The sequence below is a fragment of the Dermacentor albipictus genome, chromosome 7 (assembly GCF_038994185.2).
Source record: "Dermacentor albipictus isolate Rhodes 1998 colony chromosome 7, USDA_Dalb.pri_finalv2, whole genome shotgun sequence".
Lineage (NCBI taxonomy): Eukaryota > Metazoa > Arthropoda > Arachnida > Ixodida > Ixodidae > Dermacentor > Dermacentor albipictus.
This window is the reverse complement of record NC_091827.1, coordinates 79,239,667-79,256,003: the sequence shown is the minus strand read 5'-3', so window position 1 is coordinate 79,256,003 and position 16,337 is coordinate 79,239,667. Positions and strand designations below refer to the sequence as shown.

The 16,337-nt window shown below is 43.0% G+C and overlaps 1 protein-coding gene across 1 annotated transcript in view; it reads right to left on the bottom strand.

Moving 5' to 3' along the window:
• LOC135898995 (protein obstructor-E-like) overlaps positions 1–10,980 on the bottom strand; it is a 30,363-nt gene extending 19,383 nt beyond the window's left edge. Inside the window, exons 1-2 of the mRNA XM_065428250.2 lie at positions 10,855–10,980; positions 7,680–7,877 (exon numbers count right to left, since the gene is read on the bottom strand). Coding sequence (XP_065284322.1) covers positions 7,680–7,877; positions 10,855–10,897 — 241 coding nt within the window. The 5' untranslated portion in view covers positions 10,898–10,980. The remainder of the gene's footprint in view (positions 1–7,679; positions 7,878–10,854) is intronic.
• Positions 10,981–16,337: the final 5,357 nt, after the last annotated feature.

Genomic DNA, 16,337 nt, shown 5'->3' with positions numbered 1-16,337 from the left:
TGAAGTCAGCCAGTACAAGCAGTTCTTGCACGTTCACAGCTGATCAAGTGTGCAGAAAATTCATGCCTTACATGTTTCTAGTAAGTTTCTAATAAGTTTGTGATCACATATATTAGTGTGTAAACCCATATAACGATATCCGCTGCGATTACTATCTTTATAAGTAATGAAATGCCATGCTACTTGCAAGAACATATATCACCTGAGGATTTTAGAACGAATTTCTGCATTTCAACTATACACAATATGTGGTTTATTCAATAAAAGACCACAAACTGGGCTTTCTTGCAATGATAAACTTATTCCAAACTTTACTTGCATACAGGCAAGAAAAAATATTATAGACAGAAATATTGTTCTTCAATTTGTTCGCCTGCCCCACTGTGGCTATAGCATTCTGCTGCTAACACAAGGCGAGGGATTGATTTGCCAGCCATGGAAGTCGCATTTCGATGGGAGTCATAGGTGAGGAAGAAAGCTCTTGCACTTAGATTTAGTTCATAACCTTTTATTGAACCCTTACACTTCAATATACTATTGCATAGAGGGGGGGCATGCTTATGCAAAATCTAACACCAAAAGAAAGCAAAGGGCAGAATTGTAAAACAACCATCTTTCGTGATAATTCGAGTGTGTAAATATTCATTGCATCAATATGTATTGTTCAACAGCATTGCACAAACAAGCATGATCAGGTATAGCAAGTACTCTGTCAGGAAGCTGGTTCTACAGATGTATAAATGTCAAGGTATGAATGCTCATACTACGTCGCACACATAGCACAAAGAAAACCTTTTTCAAGAGTTGTCCCTTCTGGCAGAGATGAGTGGGCCATAAGCAGCAGAAACTTGACTGCAGGACTTTGTGTAATACCGCTTATGAAAGAATGAAGAGAGTGAAGAGGCTTTTAACAGCAGTACCTCATGCTGCTCTAATAAGAGGAACGATGAGCAAAAACATTTCTGGTAGAGCACTTAAACAGTAACTTTCTGAAAGACAGAAAATTCCAGGTGAGAGTTGGAGGTACATTTGGCCCACACACACCAACAACACGGGCATACTACAAGAAACACTACAGCCTATGGTGTATTACAGTCTATCGGAAAGCTATCTTATACAGAAATCAAGAATGATGCAACAAGCCCTCGACAACACTGCAGACTTTCTTGGCCACTCTGGTCTCTCGCTTTCTGATAAGTCAGCTCATATCGACGTCGGAAAAAAAAGAAAGACTAGAATCAAGAACTACCCCAGATTGCACATCGTGATCCACATAGCTGGACAAATATGCCCGCAAGTCAACATCCACAAATCCTCAGCTAGTGTAAGCCCATGACAGCAGAGCCAGCAAGTGGGTGAAACAATTATACAATGCCTGGACGCAACTTCCACACCTGGTGAAAAGAATAATCTCGAAATAATGGGGGTGGACGAGTGGATACTACAGAAAATCGCAGATGCTGTGCTTGTGTCCAAGGTATGGTACGGTATGAATTACCAGCAGCACACAAAAAAGACAACTCATTGAATACAGGCATCGGGCAGTAATAACAGGTCTTTCCAACTGTACCATGCTTGAAGACCTCTATGAGAAAGCGCCTAGACAGAGTAGAGTTGCAGCCTGCAGCACAAATTGTTTGTCTCAAGAGCTCAGAACCTCGTCCCAAGATACTATGCCAGCTAGCATATGAGATGCAAAGACGACTACCCCTCCCTTCAGAAACACAACAGGCCCATACCGTGGAATACAGGGGGCAAACAATTAGGCCAGGAGACTATATGCAACTGCAAAACACATAGAGGATGTTGCTAATCATGAAGATGCAAGCAAACATAAGGCACATATAGTACACTGATCTGGCAATAGCAGTGTAACAGCAGTATGACACTACATAAAACTAAACCCCATATAAGTGAGTACCATTCCAGGTAATCCTACACCTATAAAAGCTGAACTGAAAGCAATCAAAGCAGCACTTGTAGTGCAGATTACACCCTGCACAACAACCTGCATGGATTCACCAGAAACTGTCTGGGCCTGCACATCACACAAGATTGTCAGGAAAATCAGGAGATTAATTTAGGGCCGTGTCAGGACATGGCCAGAAATTAAATTACAGGGTACATAGCCATGCAGATATTCCAGGACACAAGCGGGCTTATAAGCCTGACATAATAACTGAAAACTAGATGAGTTTGTGTGTATTCATTATTAACTAAAGTGCAACAGATAGACAACAAACAAGAACAAAGCGCTCCGTGTGTTCACTTCGTTCCTGTCCATCGCATTTCTGTTGCACTATAGTTAATGAATTCATAAGGCTGCACAGGAGAAGAATGATACCTCTGCCCAAGGGCCTGATCTCACATCCAAATCCATGCGTGCGCACGCACGCACACACACACACACATACACACACACAAACACACACACACACACAAATGTTGCAAGAGTGCATAACATGAAGCAGTATCAACAGGTTGTCACTAGATATGGATGAGGACTAACTTTCAAATGAGGTTCATTTGCAAAAATGTGGTGAGTTATATAAATTACCAGAAAAAAATGGCTGTGGCTTAGGTAAGGTTAAGCCCAGGATGCGAAGCATACTAGCCTTTATTTTAGTTGTTGAACCACTGTTTAGCCTGGTGAACTGCTGTTGCTTGGCTATATTTGGTTCGGCTAGACGAAGAAACAACTCATGCATTACTGCTTCGCCTTCAAGAGTGGAACGCGACAGCGTTCCCGTCGACCCGCCAAGGGGTGTAAGACAATGGGCTACAGGGCAGCGACTACGCGCCCCACATTGGACGCGGTGAGCGTCGAGCAAAGCAGCGTTCGGCGCGGCAACGAAATGTGCGCCTGAGCAAGAGACGCGCGCCTTAGAAACAGCTCGTTTCTAAGGCAACACCGCATTCACTAGAGGCGCTTTTGTACCGCTTTGAAGCATCGTACTCGTGGCTCAGTGGTAGCGTCTTCGTCCCACACTTCGGAGACCCTGGTTCGATTCCCACCCAGCCCGTTTTGCAAGAGTTGAGCCAAAGCCACTTCTCCTCTGTCGTGACGTCACGGTGTCACGTGGTTTCAAGGCGACACCGCCGCGCCTGAGGAGCTGGGTTGAGCTCTCGTAATATGCTTCGCATAAAAAAACGACGATGTGCAAAACAAGAACGAGGTGAAAGCAGGAGCCAACGTTTCGACAAATGGACTTGTCTTTTTCAAGGTCCACGTGTGGAAACGTTGGCTCCTACTTTCACCTTGTTCTCATGTTGCTCATCGTCTTTAATTTCCATCTCCTGCCTTCCCCGAGTTTTCCCCAGAAAAAGAAAGACATCTTTGAAGGCTAGATAAAAATTGGTGCTTGATGCAGCCAAACATAAATAAAAATGCTACATAATGAAAATAGAGAAAAATTCCAAGTGCAGGAAAAAATCATTACAATTGCCAATCCTGCATGCCAGCACCTTTCAGGAAACACTGTTGTTATTCCAATAGACGGACTGACAGCTTGCTTATGCAAGCACATTCTTCCAGTTCCATGCCATTGGGAACAAAATGAATTTCCTGGAAGGTAGCCACATGCACACTTGGTGATAACGTTTTTTTTCCCTGGACTTGTATATCTATATGTATTTTCTCCCTTTCCTGCTTTTATGTTTGGTTTCATCAAGCACTAGTCTTTATCAGGTTTTATTGCTGTACTACTTTGTGGTAACCTTTATAGATCACTGCATTTTCACAATAAACCTTTTAATTAGAAATTAGCGTACCGTGTTCTTACTGCTTCACACTGTACATTCTTGCTACATTGGCCAAATAAAAGATTTTATAAGGTATCATGAGGGCCATTAAAGTGACTTGTTGCAGTCTAACGAAAAAAAAAAGAAACGAATAGCCTGGCTGCAAATGGCACCAGAGAACACATAGGACAAACAAGAAAACCGAGATGATCTAACAATCAAAAGTTTAATGTACACACCGAGTAAATGCTCGCTGACAAGCAATAGACTGAACATACACAAAAAGGAGAAGCAAGAATTCATGTGCGTTTCCTGACAGGAAATGCATCCATTTCTAACGGAGGCCGTGATGACAAGATTAACCCAGCATTTTTAGATCTACAGCTTCCGTAATTTATCTAGGCAGCCGATCTGCACAGAATGCTAGCTTCTTCCTCTACAATGCACACTCAAATGTGGAGAGTGCATTGTAGAAGAAGAAGCTAGCATTCTGTGGAGATCGGCTGCCTAGAGAAATTATGGATGCTGTAGTTGCAAATACACTGGGAGAATCTTGTGTCAGCATGGCCGCTGTTACACTTTCAGAGATGGATGCATTTCCTGTTGGGATCTGTATGGACACACATGAGATCTTGCTTCTGCTTTTTGTGTAAATTCGATTTATTGCTTGTCGAACAGCATTTACTCGGCATGTTCAATAAACTTTCATTTGTTAATACACCTCATGATTGTATTGGTCTCTAGCAGAAAGGTGTTCATTCTCTTTACAGTGAAGCTGTGTATGCCTAGGCGAAACACTCATGGTCCGATCCCAAAAACCCAAGTGTAGTGGTATGAGCCATTGCTTAAGGGGGTGTGAGCCATTGCATTCGTCTTGGTTAAGACAAGATCATGATGTCATTATTATCTCACAGCAAAGGTGTGGTGGGCCATTGGCTAGACCGATAGTGACGTCGTTTCTCTCTAGCAGCAGAGCGCGCGTGCAGCAGTCTCTCTCCGACTTCCCAATAGGTTCGAAAATGTGTCCCTGTATTTAATTAAATGAAATGTGCAGCCCCGGTGTGTCACTTCGTAACTACAGTGCATAACTGAGTCATAGACATTATGATTAACACATTGCAAAACACAAGTGCGTAACATAATTCAGAAAGACTTTGATGGACCCGCTGGATTAACAGAATGAACTACTCATTGCACTTTCCATGATTGTGATCTTGCGAAGTGCAATGTGTGGCATTCCAAATAAACAATGTGATAAACTCAATCCAAACATGTGCATAACCTCATTAAGAAACACAGAGATAACCAATAATATAGAAAGACTTGAATAAAACATTGCAATTAACCCAGTGATAAACACCGGGGCTGCACATTTCAGCTTCGCTGGTTTACCGTCTGTACAGGGTGCATGGGCAGTTACTTTTTCTGTTATTGTTTGTTAAGTATTGTATAATGTTGTGCCAGTAAAACACGTTGGGCTAGTTGGTGCAATGTATTGGTACTGCTTTTTTTGCTGGTTTTTTTCTTAATGTAGTGCCCTTCTTCCTTTTGTAACAACTTTTTTATTCCCCCTTGCATAATACTCCAACATTGCAGCCTGCGAGGTATATAAATAAATAAGTACATAAGCACGTCATTCATTCATCAGCATACACCTCGCACCATTCCTTGCTCAACAAACGTCACTGCGTTGATGTCTCGCGGCATGCATCTACATTAACTGCCGTTTGCATTTCGGTATGGTTTGTGAACAGTGTAATGCATAAAGATTACATGACATTAAGGTTGTGACCTATGCGGTGCATAAGCAAACCTTGCAAAAGATGACATGTTGGATTGTTGAAAATAAAACAAAGTGTATATATCACAGTTACTTTAACAGCATTTAACTGACCACTTGGCAAAAACTTCACTTCGCATAGATTCCAACACATACACTGAATTTGCAGTTTTCTTTTTTGCTTATTAATGCAGTCGTTACTGCATGGCCACATTGCAGATTTGAAAACGAAGTGAAGTAAATTTGTTTGTTGCAATATAACAATATGTGTAGATCACTGCGATTGTAACACGAGAACTTGATACAAACATGCACACTATAGGATGCAGACAAATGCTCAGGACAAACTCCAGAATGTTTGCATCCGGATACTTATGAAAGTGAACGGTTTCATTCCATGGCTGTCAATGAGAGGGAGAGAGAAAACCTAATTGTGTTCGTGGAACTAAAACGCATTGATAAGCTTCGACATATAGTCATTGCTTAACACTTTCGAAATGAATAATTACAGCTTGCTTTCGGCTATCTGAACATTGAATTGCAGGAAATGCAAGCAGGCATAAAATTCTGCGAATATAATCTGTTTAGGAATACCAAATTGGAATAAACATTGAGGCTTGCATTTGTACTTTCTCTGGCTGAGCAATCTAGTTTGAAATGACTCCCACAAGCATGTTGTAACAATGTTGATCTAATACAGGTTAAATGCATGACTAGCTTAAGAAATCTGGATGATTGCTATAAATTACAGTGAAGAAACTACGATATCTAATAACATTAATAATATAATAATAATATTTATTTCCTTTAGAAATATTTAGAGAGGGCTCCCATATATATATTCGCAGCGCAAGCACGGCGATGGACGAACCAGGCTAGCGCTAAGGTTGAATTTCACAACACAATTTTCATTCCACGTCGTAATCACACAGATCGTTTGAGGCTTCGTTCAGGGGCACACACGGGCGTTCGGGTTGGTGCTTCTTGTTGCGTTTGGCGTAAGAATATGGCTAGGAGCACCACATATGCGCAATGACAGGCAATATACACGCATCACTTCTTCAGAAGCTGACGCCGAGCACGGGTAGCGCGAGGACCTTGTTGGGCTGACACGACAACTTCGTGGCAGCCGAATTTCGAATACTGCATATACGGTGAGGGTAGCTATATGAACTTGTCGATAGGTCATCTTGTAGATTGTTGTAGCGCAGGCAGAACGAAACAGTCATAGAAGGTAGATAAGACAACACACAGCGCTGAACCATAGAATAAAGAATCGCTGAACCACCTGCGAACAGCTGTTTACGGGTGCGATGCCGCACTGAACTACAGTAACCGCCGTCGCGCACTCCAAAACAAATCTTAACTAACGTTTTTAAATTAGTAAACGTACATATTATTTGCTTTTAATCAAGAGAAGTCAATAATATTATAGTGTAAACGTTTTATTCACTACAATAAAAGAATTATGCAGCGTGTGCCACGAAACCTGGCACTAAGCAACCCTGGGCGTCGCACCAGTCGCATTGTTGAAATCGCAATCATGTGAAATGAGCCCTCAAAAAATCGCATTGCGACGCGTGCGACAGCACCGATTTTCGTCGTTGCAGTCGCATCATGTGAAACAGGCTTTACTTGTGTGCTCCAGTGCATGGAACAACGGTTCTTTAACAGTTTAACTTGAACGGCAATGCATTTCTACGCAATGTTCGGGAATTTATATCTCGAAACTGCTGTCGTCTTGAAAATTCGTTCCAAGTGGATCCGCCTTGCTACCTCCACGGCTACAATTTGAAATTGCAATATGGCCCATAATGTAATTAGTTAAAATTTAGTGAATATTTTTTAATTAGTCGATTTTGGATCTCAATTTCTTGTGCCAGTGTTGTCCGCCGCTTCGAGTAGACCAGCTCATGAACTAGAATTGTGATATCTACCATAGGCAACTTTTAAACATTTATAAAAGTGGTCGCGGAAACACCCTGTATATATTTCGTTTGACAGAAGTGGATGTGCGTGTAAAGTGCGAAGTGGTCCCGTGCGTGTCTGTGTGTATCAGGTTACCATTTCGCACTTTTCACCCACATACACTTTGTCACCTTGGCACTGGTACTGCCAACGCGTTAAAAAGCTGCAAGTAATCTCGTCGGGAACTCACGCAGGTACGGCCTCCGTGAACAGTCCACTGCTCCGAGGAAGTCGCAACGGGCGTACAGCGGATTGCCGTCGTGGAATGCCATGCCGTCAGCGCACAGCTTTGGCGTAGCCACTCCTCGGCGGCACTCGTAGTACATGTCGCATTGCTCCGGGTCCGGGAAGTAGCCGTTTCCGCTCGGACAGATGAACTCCGCGGCGGCTGCAACGTGATCAGCTCCTTAATCTATGAAGCTTATCCAGTAGTCACTGAAAATATTGCGACATCTAGAACATTCTCTGTACCAATATAAGAACGCACAGTGAACAATGCACGTATAAGGTCGCATATATCAGATCTATGCTGTTGCAGCTTATGAACTTGAAATGTGAAGTGGTAGTTATTGTGTCACGACTTGTGAAACACTTTTGCAGGCCACCGTTTCTATTGACTAGACAAAAGCAGAACCAGCAGTTACCACTGAAAGGGCCTTTCTTTTCAATACTGCCAGTAATCGGTGTGTTGAACATAAGTTCGGTGTTGACATTGACCAGTGAATTTGTGGGCAACGCTGGCGTCTGCACTGTGTAGTCACTGCAGTTTACTCACTGCCTACACGTGCAGTGCAAGACGTGCGTCATACAGTGGGTCATGTTACTGCCACCACTAAAGACATTTCTGCTGCTATCTTTATGGGAGAACCCCTCCGCATCCTACCAGCAGCCCCATTGCCACAGCTGTAGCAGGCGATCCGCGTTGCCAGGCGGAAGTGGGCCACTGGTTTCAAGGAAAGTAGGTTTGTCGCGCGTGTGCACTTATTTTTAGGGGCACGCAAATCATCAGTGCTACGTGTGCTAATTAAAATAGGCTTAATGAAGCGCCACGTTTCAGTGAGGCATCCTTGGTAGGCAATCGTATAGCCCGCACAATTGGTGTCAGGGGCGCCCGTACTTAGCAGGTGATTGGCGATTTAAAACTCAGCAGAATGGTACCGCGACGATGGGTAACGATGTACATTTTTTATAACCTGATAACTAGCACACGCTTTACGCGGGTGACATAAATGCGTCACTTATTCACCAGAAGCACCTAACTTAACCAGTCAGTACGTTTGTACAACATTGTGTAAAACTTTTCAGGCTCCCCTTAAAGCATTCTGTCATTACACTGTGGTCGCCACCTGCGGGGGTATAAAAGCCACTGGACATGATTTTACTCCGCCTTGCAAGCCTCGTTCTTTCGTTGAAACCTCGTACAGGGAGTTTTACAATCTACACATTTAAAAAAGACTTTTAAAAGCTGATCGGGTAACTCGATTTTTTTGACCAAGGTTGAACGTGACCGCATTCATAGAGAGCGCATACTCAGGATATATAGGCAAGCATAGTAGCCCCAAACATCTCACTGTGCGGTGGGCTTGCGCGGTAGATGCTTGTCTCGGGCACCAGCATCATAGAGAGAGGAGAGTCATTTGTGTATTTTACACCACAAACGCGCTCCGCAAAACAAATGGGCCGACTACGAATAGGGAGTGAGCAAGACTTAAAAATTGGACCACAAAGCCCCCTACCTGCGACATAAATTAGGCTTCTAAGCTTTCTAAGGCGTGATTGCCTGCCGTGGTGGCGTGGTGGCTCTGCCATTGTACCTGTAAGCCCAAGGACCCGGGGCCTAAACTCTGCAGTGGCGGCCGCACTTAGATGGGGGCAAAAGGCTGAAACACCGATACGAGTCGTGCATCGCGCATGAGCTTCTTGTGGAGCATTTATGGTTAAAAGAAATGATGACGTGCCTTGCTAGTCTGATTCGAGTGGGAAAAAGCCTGCACGGCTACTCTACCTATTGCATTTAGTTAGCTTTAACCAAATTACATGCACATAATCAGTAAAACTGGAGGTATGTGTAACTGAATGGAATGATGATTGTGAACTTAAGGGGCTTCTGATTTTCGACTCTCTTGAAATTCCTTTCATTATTTTGTTGGATGTGCTTCTGCGTTTCTCTCTGGTGTGTCACATTTCACGTCCTACATATTGTAGCACGTTGGCTGTTGTCGAGTTTCTCCTCCCGGATTCGAAAACCGGCCATGCATTTTATCGTCCTATTTCCTTCTTGTGGGCCTGCATTACAAAAAGATGTCTTAAGCTGTACTCAGTCTTATAGATGGCCGCTTCTAATACCTGCACTCTTCGAATTCCGATGCAGTAGGGAATTCTTTTCATATGATTTCATTTTGACACTTGGTCAATTCCAACAATCAAGGCCATTCATTACCTATTTTCTTTCAGCAGCTACCATAGCGCGGACGACAGCCAGTGCATAAACTATTTCTAAAGAAAAGCTTATGCTTGCTGCAAGATGTCGTAGTTGGTACAACCGTAAAGACTACACGATGCAGAGAAAGAGGAACAGACCAGACGAGCGCTCCCTACAAACTTCCGGTTTATTTGAAAAATTAAATTTAAGTAGAAATCTTAAAACGTGCCCGCTGTAATGAAGCCGTAAATAGCCATATGAACCAGATTGCACTAATTGCGCTTGCCACTGCTCTTATGATTATTCTTTTTCAAGTAAACTTTCAGTACTCGTCGTGCTTGTTTTGTCTGTAGCTCCCTCTATACCATGCCCATACGCACCACAGATCGCCCACTTTTGCAGTTAGAACTTTATATTTATTGCAACATGTTGGGCAAGGCAGACAAAACTTCTGCGCATGCGGCTTGGAAAACACCCTGCTCCCTACAATTACAAGGCATAGCAGCGTGGAACTGCCGCCCAAGATATTCACGCAAAGTGACAAACTTTCGAAATATAGGCTACAAACATGATACTGCATAATATACCGCAAAAATATCATTAGATCTTTTACAGCATGCTACAGTTCCTTATATTACAGACTAAACACTGGACAAAAAAAAAATCACGTTCTAGGACAAAAGCGCTTGTATCGAGAAATAAACAATACATTCACGCGCGAATATAGAAACTAAGCAAGTTACATGGATAAATATTAATAATGGTAGAAGCTACAATAATTGTGCATGTCAGTATTGCCTGCATAGTTGTGAAAATTGCGAAGACGTAAGGTTCCACATATTAACCCCCTGTTTCATAGAAAGAATTTAACAGCCTTTTGAAAATTATTTTTATCAAATTTTTTTTTCAACTGATCTTCTGCTACATAAATGTCGTCACTTACCGCATCCTAGCAGTGCGGCTAAAGAGAAGATGGCACACTTCATGTCGCTGTAGTTGCCGGGAGCGCTATGAGAGACGTTTTCGCCCGCCGTCCCCCTTGCCCGAAACCGGAAATCAGGAATGCCGTTTTGCGTGAGCCGCCACGCAGGGCAGCCTGTGCTCAATCGAGCCAGCCTTCTTTGAATGCTGGCCGCTTTTTGTCATTTACCAACCTAGTCTTTTCGTGTACGTCTCCACATAGAGGAGGTGGCGGTGTGCGATACGCGCTTCGGAAAACTCATACAGGCAAGGGGTAAACTCTACGAAGACGTTTGCAGCAGGATGGGAGGGAACTGAATAATAAGGAGTGAAGAATCCCGTTTCGTGGCGCATATTTCATTTCATTTCATTTTATTGAACCCTCAAGGCCAAAGGCATTAAAGAGGGGAGTGGTTACAAAACAGAAGTACATAAATAAATACAATGCATATTACAGAACAAGTATTATGATCTTCCTGTTATACAATGTTAGCTAGTGCAGAACGAAAATGCTGGTTATCAGTTATGTCGACTATATCTGCGGGAAGGCGGTTCCATTCGCGTGATGTGCGAGGCAAGAAGGACTGAAATGCAGTTTTAGTGTTACATGTTGCAATGCCAACTTTGTGACGATGGTCAATGCGATTCGACACGTATCTGGGGAATGAAATGAGGGAATCGCGTAGCATGGGGTGGTGGTATAGTTTATGAAAAAGGCTCAAACGAATTGTCTGCCGGCGGGATGCTAGAGAAGGTAAAGAAAGATTAGCTTTCATGCTTGTTACACTTGCGGTACGGTTAAAGTTGGACAGGATAAAACGAGCAGCGTTATTTTGAACCAGCTCAAGTAAAGTTATCAGTTTTTCATGGTGCGGATCCCATATCGCGGCGGCATATTCCAAATTAGAACGTATTAGTGTTTTATAAAGCAGTAATTTCAAAGAAGATGGAGTTTTGGAAAAGTTACGGCGCACGTAGCCCAACATGCGGTTAGCTTTGTTAGTAATGTATTCAATATGGCGCGTCCAGTTAAGGTCAGTAGAAATATGAACACCCAGGTATTTATATGAAGTAACCGCTTCTAACGCAACGTTATTTAGGTAGTATACAGGCGGAGAGTTGGCACTTCTTGATATTCGCATAATTTTGCACTTATTAGTATTAAGTTCCATAAGCCATTCATTACTCCAACGAGAAATGTTAGAGAGGTCACGCTGAAGAATGTTAGCATCGTCGGGGGATTTTATTTCGCGGAAAACAACACAGTCATCAGCAAACAAAAGAATGTTAGATGATACAATGGAAGGGAGATCATTGATGTAAATAAGAAATAAAAGGGGTCCAAGCACTGACCCTTGTGGCACGCCCGAGTAAACTTCGCTGAAAGTGGAGTTAAAATTATTAGCGTAAACGAACTGCGATCGGTTAAGAAGAAAGTATTCAATCCATTTCAGAACATTGTAGTCGATATTCAGTTGGGTTAGCTTTAAAAATAATAAGCGGTGACATACCTTGTCGAATGCTTTCGAGTAATCTAGGAAAATGCAGTCAGCTTCTGATGCGCGATCTAAAATATGGTGAAGTTTGTTAGTGAAACTGGCAAGTTGTGTTTCGCAAGAAAATGACTTACGGAAACCATGCTGTGCGGGTGTAAAAAATGAATTAGACTCGAGAAAGTTCACAAGGTTAGTGAAGATTACATGTTCTAATAGCTTGCAACAAGTACTAGTGAGCGAGATGGGGCGATAATTTATAGGGGATGTTCTACTTCCTGACTTGAATAATGGAACCACCTTCCCGACTTTCCATTGTGTTGGCAGAGTGGAACTATCGAGAGTCTGCTGAAATAACTTTGTTAGTATTAAGGAACTGTAGACAATTGTATTTTTTAAAAATTTAGCATGTATGCTGTCAAAACCGGGCGATGAATGAAATTTAAGGGCATCAATAAGTTTAGCAACACCAGATGAATCGATGAATATTTGAGGCATAGTTGGGAAATTATACCGGAGTGGAACGGGATGTTTGGTGTTTGATGTGCGCGAGAAGTTGAGAACAAAGGTTTCGTTAAGTTCTGATGCGCATAAATGAGCCGGAATAGGGTCACCCGACGCGTCAGTTAAGTTAATAGATTCTTCGGTATGCGGGTTGATGACGCGCCAAAATTTTTTAATGTTGGTAGATAGCATCGATGGTAAAGTGTTAGAGAGGAAGTTATCTTTTGCTTGCTTAAGCGCAGTTATATACGCATCAGCGGCAGTCTTGTATGCGTCCCAGTGTGCGTTACATTGTGATAGCCTGGCTGTACGATAACGGCGCTTTTTTCTGTTAGATAGGCGTCTTATATGGGCGGTATACCATGGGGCTTGAGGATTAGAAGTGATGGTGCGTCTTGGAACATATTTTTGAGTTAGTTCGTGAACTTTGGCCGTGAACATATCCCAGTTAGTTTGCACAGAGCGTTCGTTAAAGTTTCTGAAGAAGGTTTGAGTGAAAACTGATAATTCATTGTTAATGGCATCGAAGTCTGCTCTAATATAATCTAGTATGGTCTTTTTCTTTCTTGCAGGTTTAGGACAGGCAGTGTTAATGTTGAAAATGAGCAAAGAGTGATCACTTATGTTAGGTAAATAGGTGATGGCTGAAGCGAAGTCGGCTCGATTGGTTAGGATCAAATCTAAAGTGTTGGCTGTGTTGACAGAGATTCTGGTAGCATTAGTGACTAATTGGGTAAGTGAAAAAACAGAGCATAAATCAAGAAAATCGCTGGCATCGGATGAAAATGGAGATAGCGTGGGAGGCTGGGTAACCCAAGAAATACTCGGAAAGTTAAAATCACCTAGTAAAAACAAGGAAGCCGATGGAAATCTGGTGTGTATTATGTTAAGTTCGTCATGAAGGTTGTTAATAAACGAGCATGGAGAAGAAGGAGGACGATAGCATACGCCGAATATTATTTTCTGATGGTCAAGAGTAACTGATGCCCAGACACTTTCCAAGACGCTATTAGTGTAGATGCATGATGACGGTAAGTCCTTCGAAATAGCAAGGAGTACGCCGCCTCCCCGTTGATTAGTTCGGTCATTGCGATATACTGCGAAGCGGTGTGCGTTGTGAAAGAGTTCATTATCGTGAAATTTAGATGATAGCCAAGTTTCAGTAAGTGCGATGATATGCGCAGAACAGGTGTCGATTGCCGATGAAAGAGAAAGAGAAGTTTTCTTATTCAAGATACTTCTGATGTTAGTATACAGAATCGTAACATCAGATGGCGACGATGAATGACCACTGCCCCTCTCGCGCCCCTAGGACGCCCCATGTGACGAAGCGCTTGATCCTTGGGGCGCGTGTTCGGATGGCTGCTCGATTTCATCGATTGTGTCGTTAGAAGGATTGTACATGAAGCATTTGCCGCGTATGTATAGCTTATTGTAGCGAAGGCGAAATTTGGGTGATCCCGGATGGCCAATTCCAAATTCCGTAAGTTTCCGTCTCGCAGTTCGAGTGGCGGGTGAAAAATCTTCGCTTATTGAAATTTTTTGTTCCTTGAAATCATTGCGATGTGATAGGATTAGTTCTTTTATTTTGTAGTTGGTAAACTTCGCAATGATGGGTCTGCATTTATTAGGGGAAAATATCCCTAAACGATGAACACGCTCAAATGGGTCGTTTGGTAGCGAGTTAAGAACCTTTGTTAGTGCATTGGTCAGTGTGCTTTCAGTTTGTTGCCAAGTTTCAGATGAATCTGTTAGTCCATGGAAAATCAAATTATCGCGGCGTGACCTGTCCTCCATATCATCTAGACGCTTTCGTAAAAATTTATTTTGTACAGTTAGGTTTTTAATACATTCTTGCATGCCTGCAAACTTATGGCTGAAGGTATCAAGAACTTTCCCTTTCTCTTCTAGTTCATCCAGACGCTTCTGAACGTTAGTTATTTTTGTTTCGATGCTTTTCTGCCCAGCCTTAATGGATTTAATGTCTGTCGTCAGCTCATGTTGTGCCTTCGAACTTTGTAATGAGCGGGAGTGAACATCTTTGAGCAGTTGAAAAATTACGGTCATCTGTTCTGCAGGGTCTTCAGGTAGTGATTCAATTTCTAATAGGGATTCGGATCGAGTGGTGGGGCCAGGGTTCGTTTCTATGTCGCCGGAACACAAGAGTAGGAAAGCCATAGAAAAGCAATCATGCACAGTTTCACACAGCACCCCTGGGCACGGGAACAGCAATAAGCAGATGTCATCGCTTTTTTTAGCGTACAAGGAAAACGTACACACCTGCATCGGAGCAAAGCGAAAATCAGGAGCCATGCTTCTTGCAATGTTCCCGTGCCCACTGAATCCGAGGACGGAGTGGCCACAGCTTAAATTCCTTGCGGGCGATGATGCAGTCGTCGATGGGGTTGAACGGCCGAAGGCGAGCGATTCCATCGGGTGCGCAGGGATGAAATATTTGTTGAAATGGCCACAGTCGGGCAGTGGCGGTGGTAGCATCTGAGCTGATGGGCATGAGGGAGATAGCGATTCCGGTATCAGCCAGGTAAGAGGCGATTGCTTGCTAAACGTGAAGCTGGCGTTAAAGCCCGACTTTTAAGGGCGACTAGAAAAAGCGCTCGTAATCGTAATTATTCAGGCATATTGAGGCCTTGCACTGCAGGATGGCTCAATAACTGTAACGCACCTCTGCGTTAAAGAATGTTCACTTCTGCTACACCGAAGAACGGTAGTTGCAAAAGGAAAAAACACTTTCCGCACGTAGCTTTAGAAGTGTAGGTGCACGTAAAAGCAAGATGTAGTTACAAATGAAACGTTATCTACCAATTACTCCATACCCTGGTATGCCAAAATCATAAAGAACATGGCGGCTAACGAATACCTGTTTGCATTGTTCCGCTCCACTGTCTACAGCTGATGAGTAAAAGAGGTGATAGAAAAGTGGGTGACGTGATCCAGAAAACAGCACTGGATTTTCGGACAAAGCACTCAATTTGCCGAACTGTCTAGTTAAAATGTGAGCGTGATTCAGAATCGGCTGCGCGGATCAAAGAAGACCCATGAGCTATTTAAGAGAGAGAAGTGAAGAAGACCACACAAGTGCCAAGTTAGGAAGACAGGTGACTGCATCACGTGGTTTGTTCTTCCCCGCTGGGTAACACTGTCTCCCCCAGTAGACCTTGTCTTCCTTTCTTCAATGTCAACCGCTCTTGATTCGCGCTTGTTTACGCCTGCTGGCTCTGCTGCACACCTATGCACATGCTGTACATTCATGTTGCTCAGAGCCTTTACATCAAGTCTACTATTATCTATTTTATTTTCTTCGTTTTAGACTCTGCCATTTTCGAGATCGACACACCTTCCGGGCTCACTATCCCCGGAACCGGTCCATATTTTTAGACTGCATTATGTCAAAAATTTACCGTCATTTTACGGTGAGCAATGCAAAGCTCCTGGTTTGAGGCACGCTCAG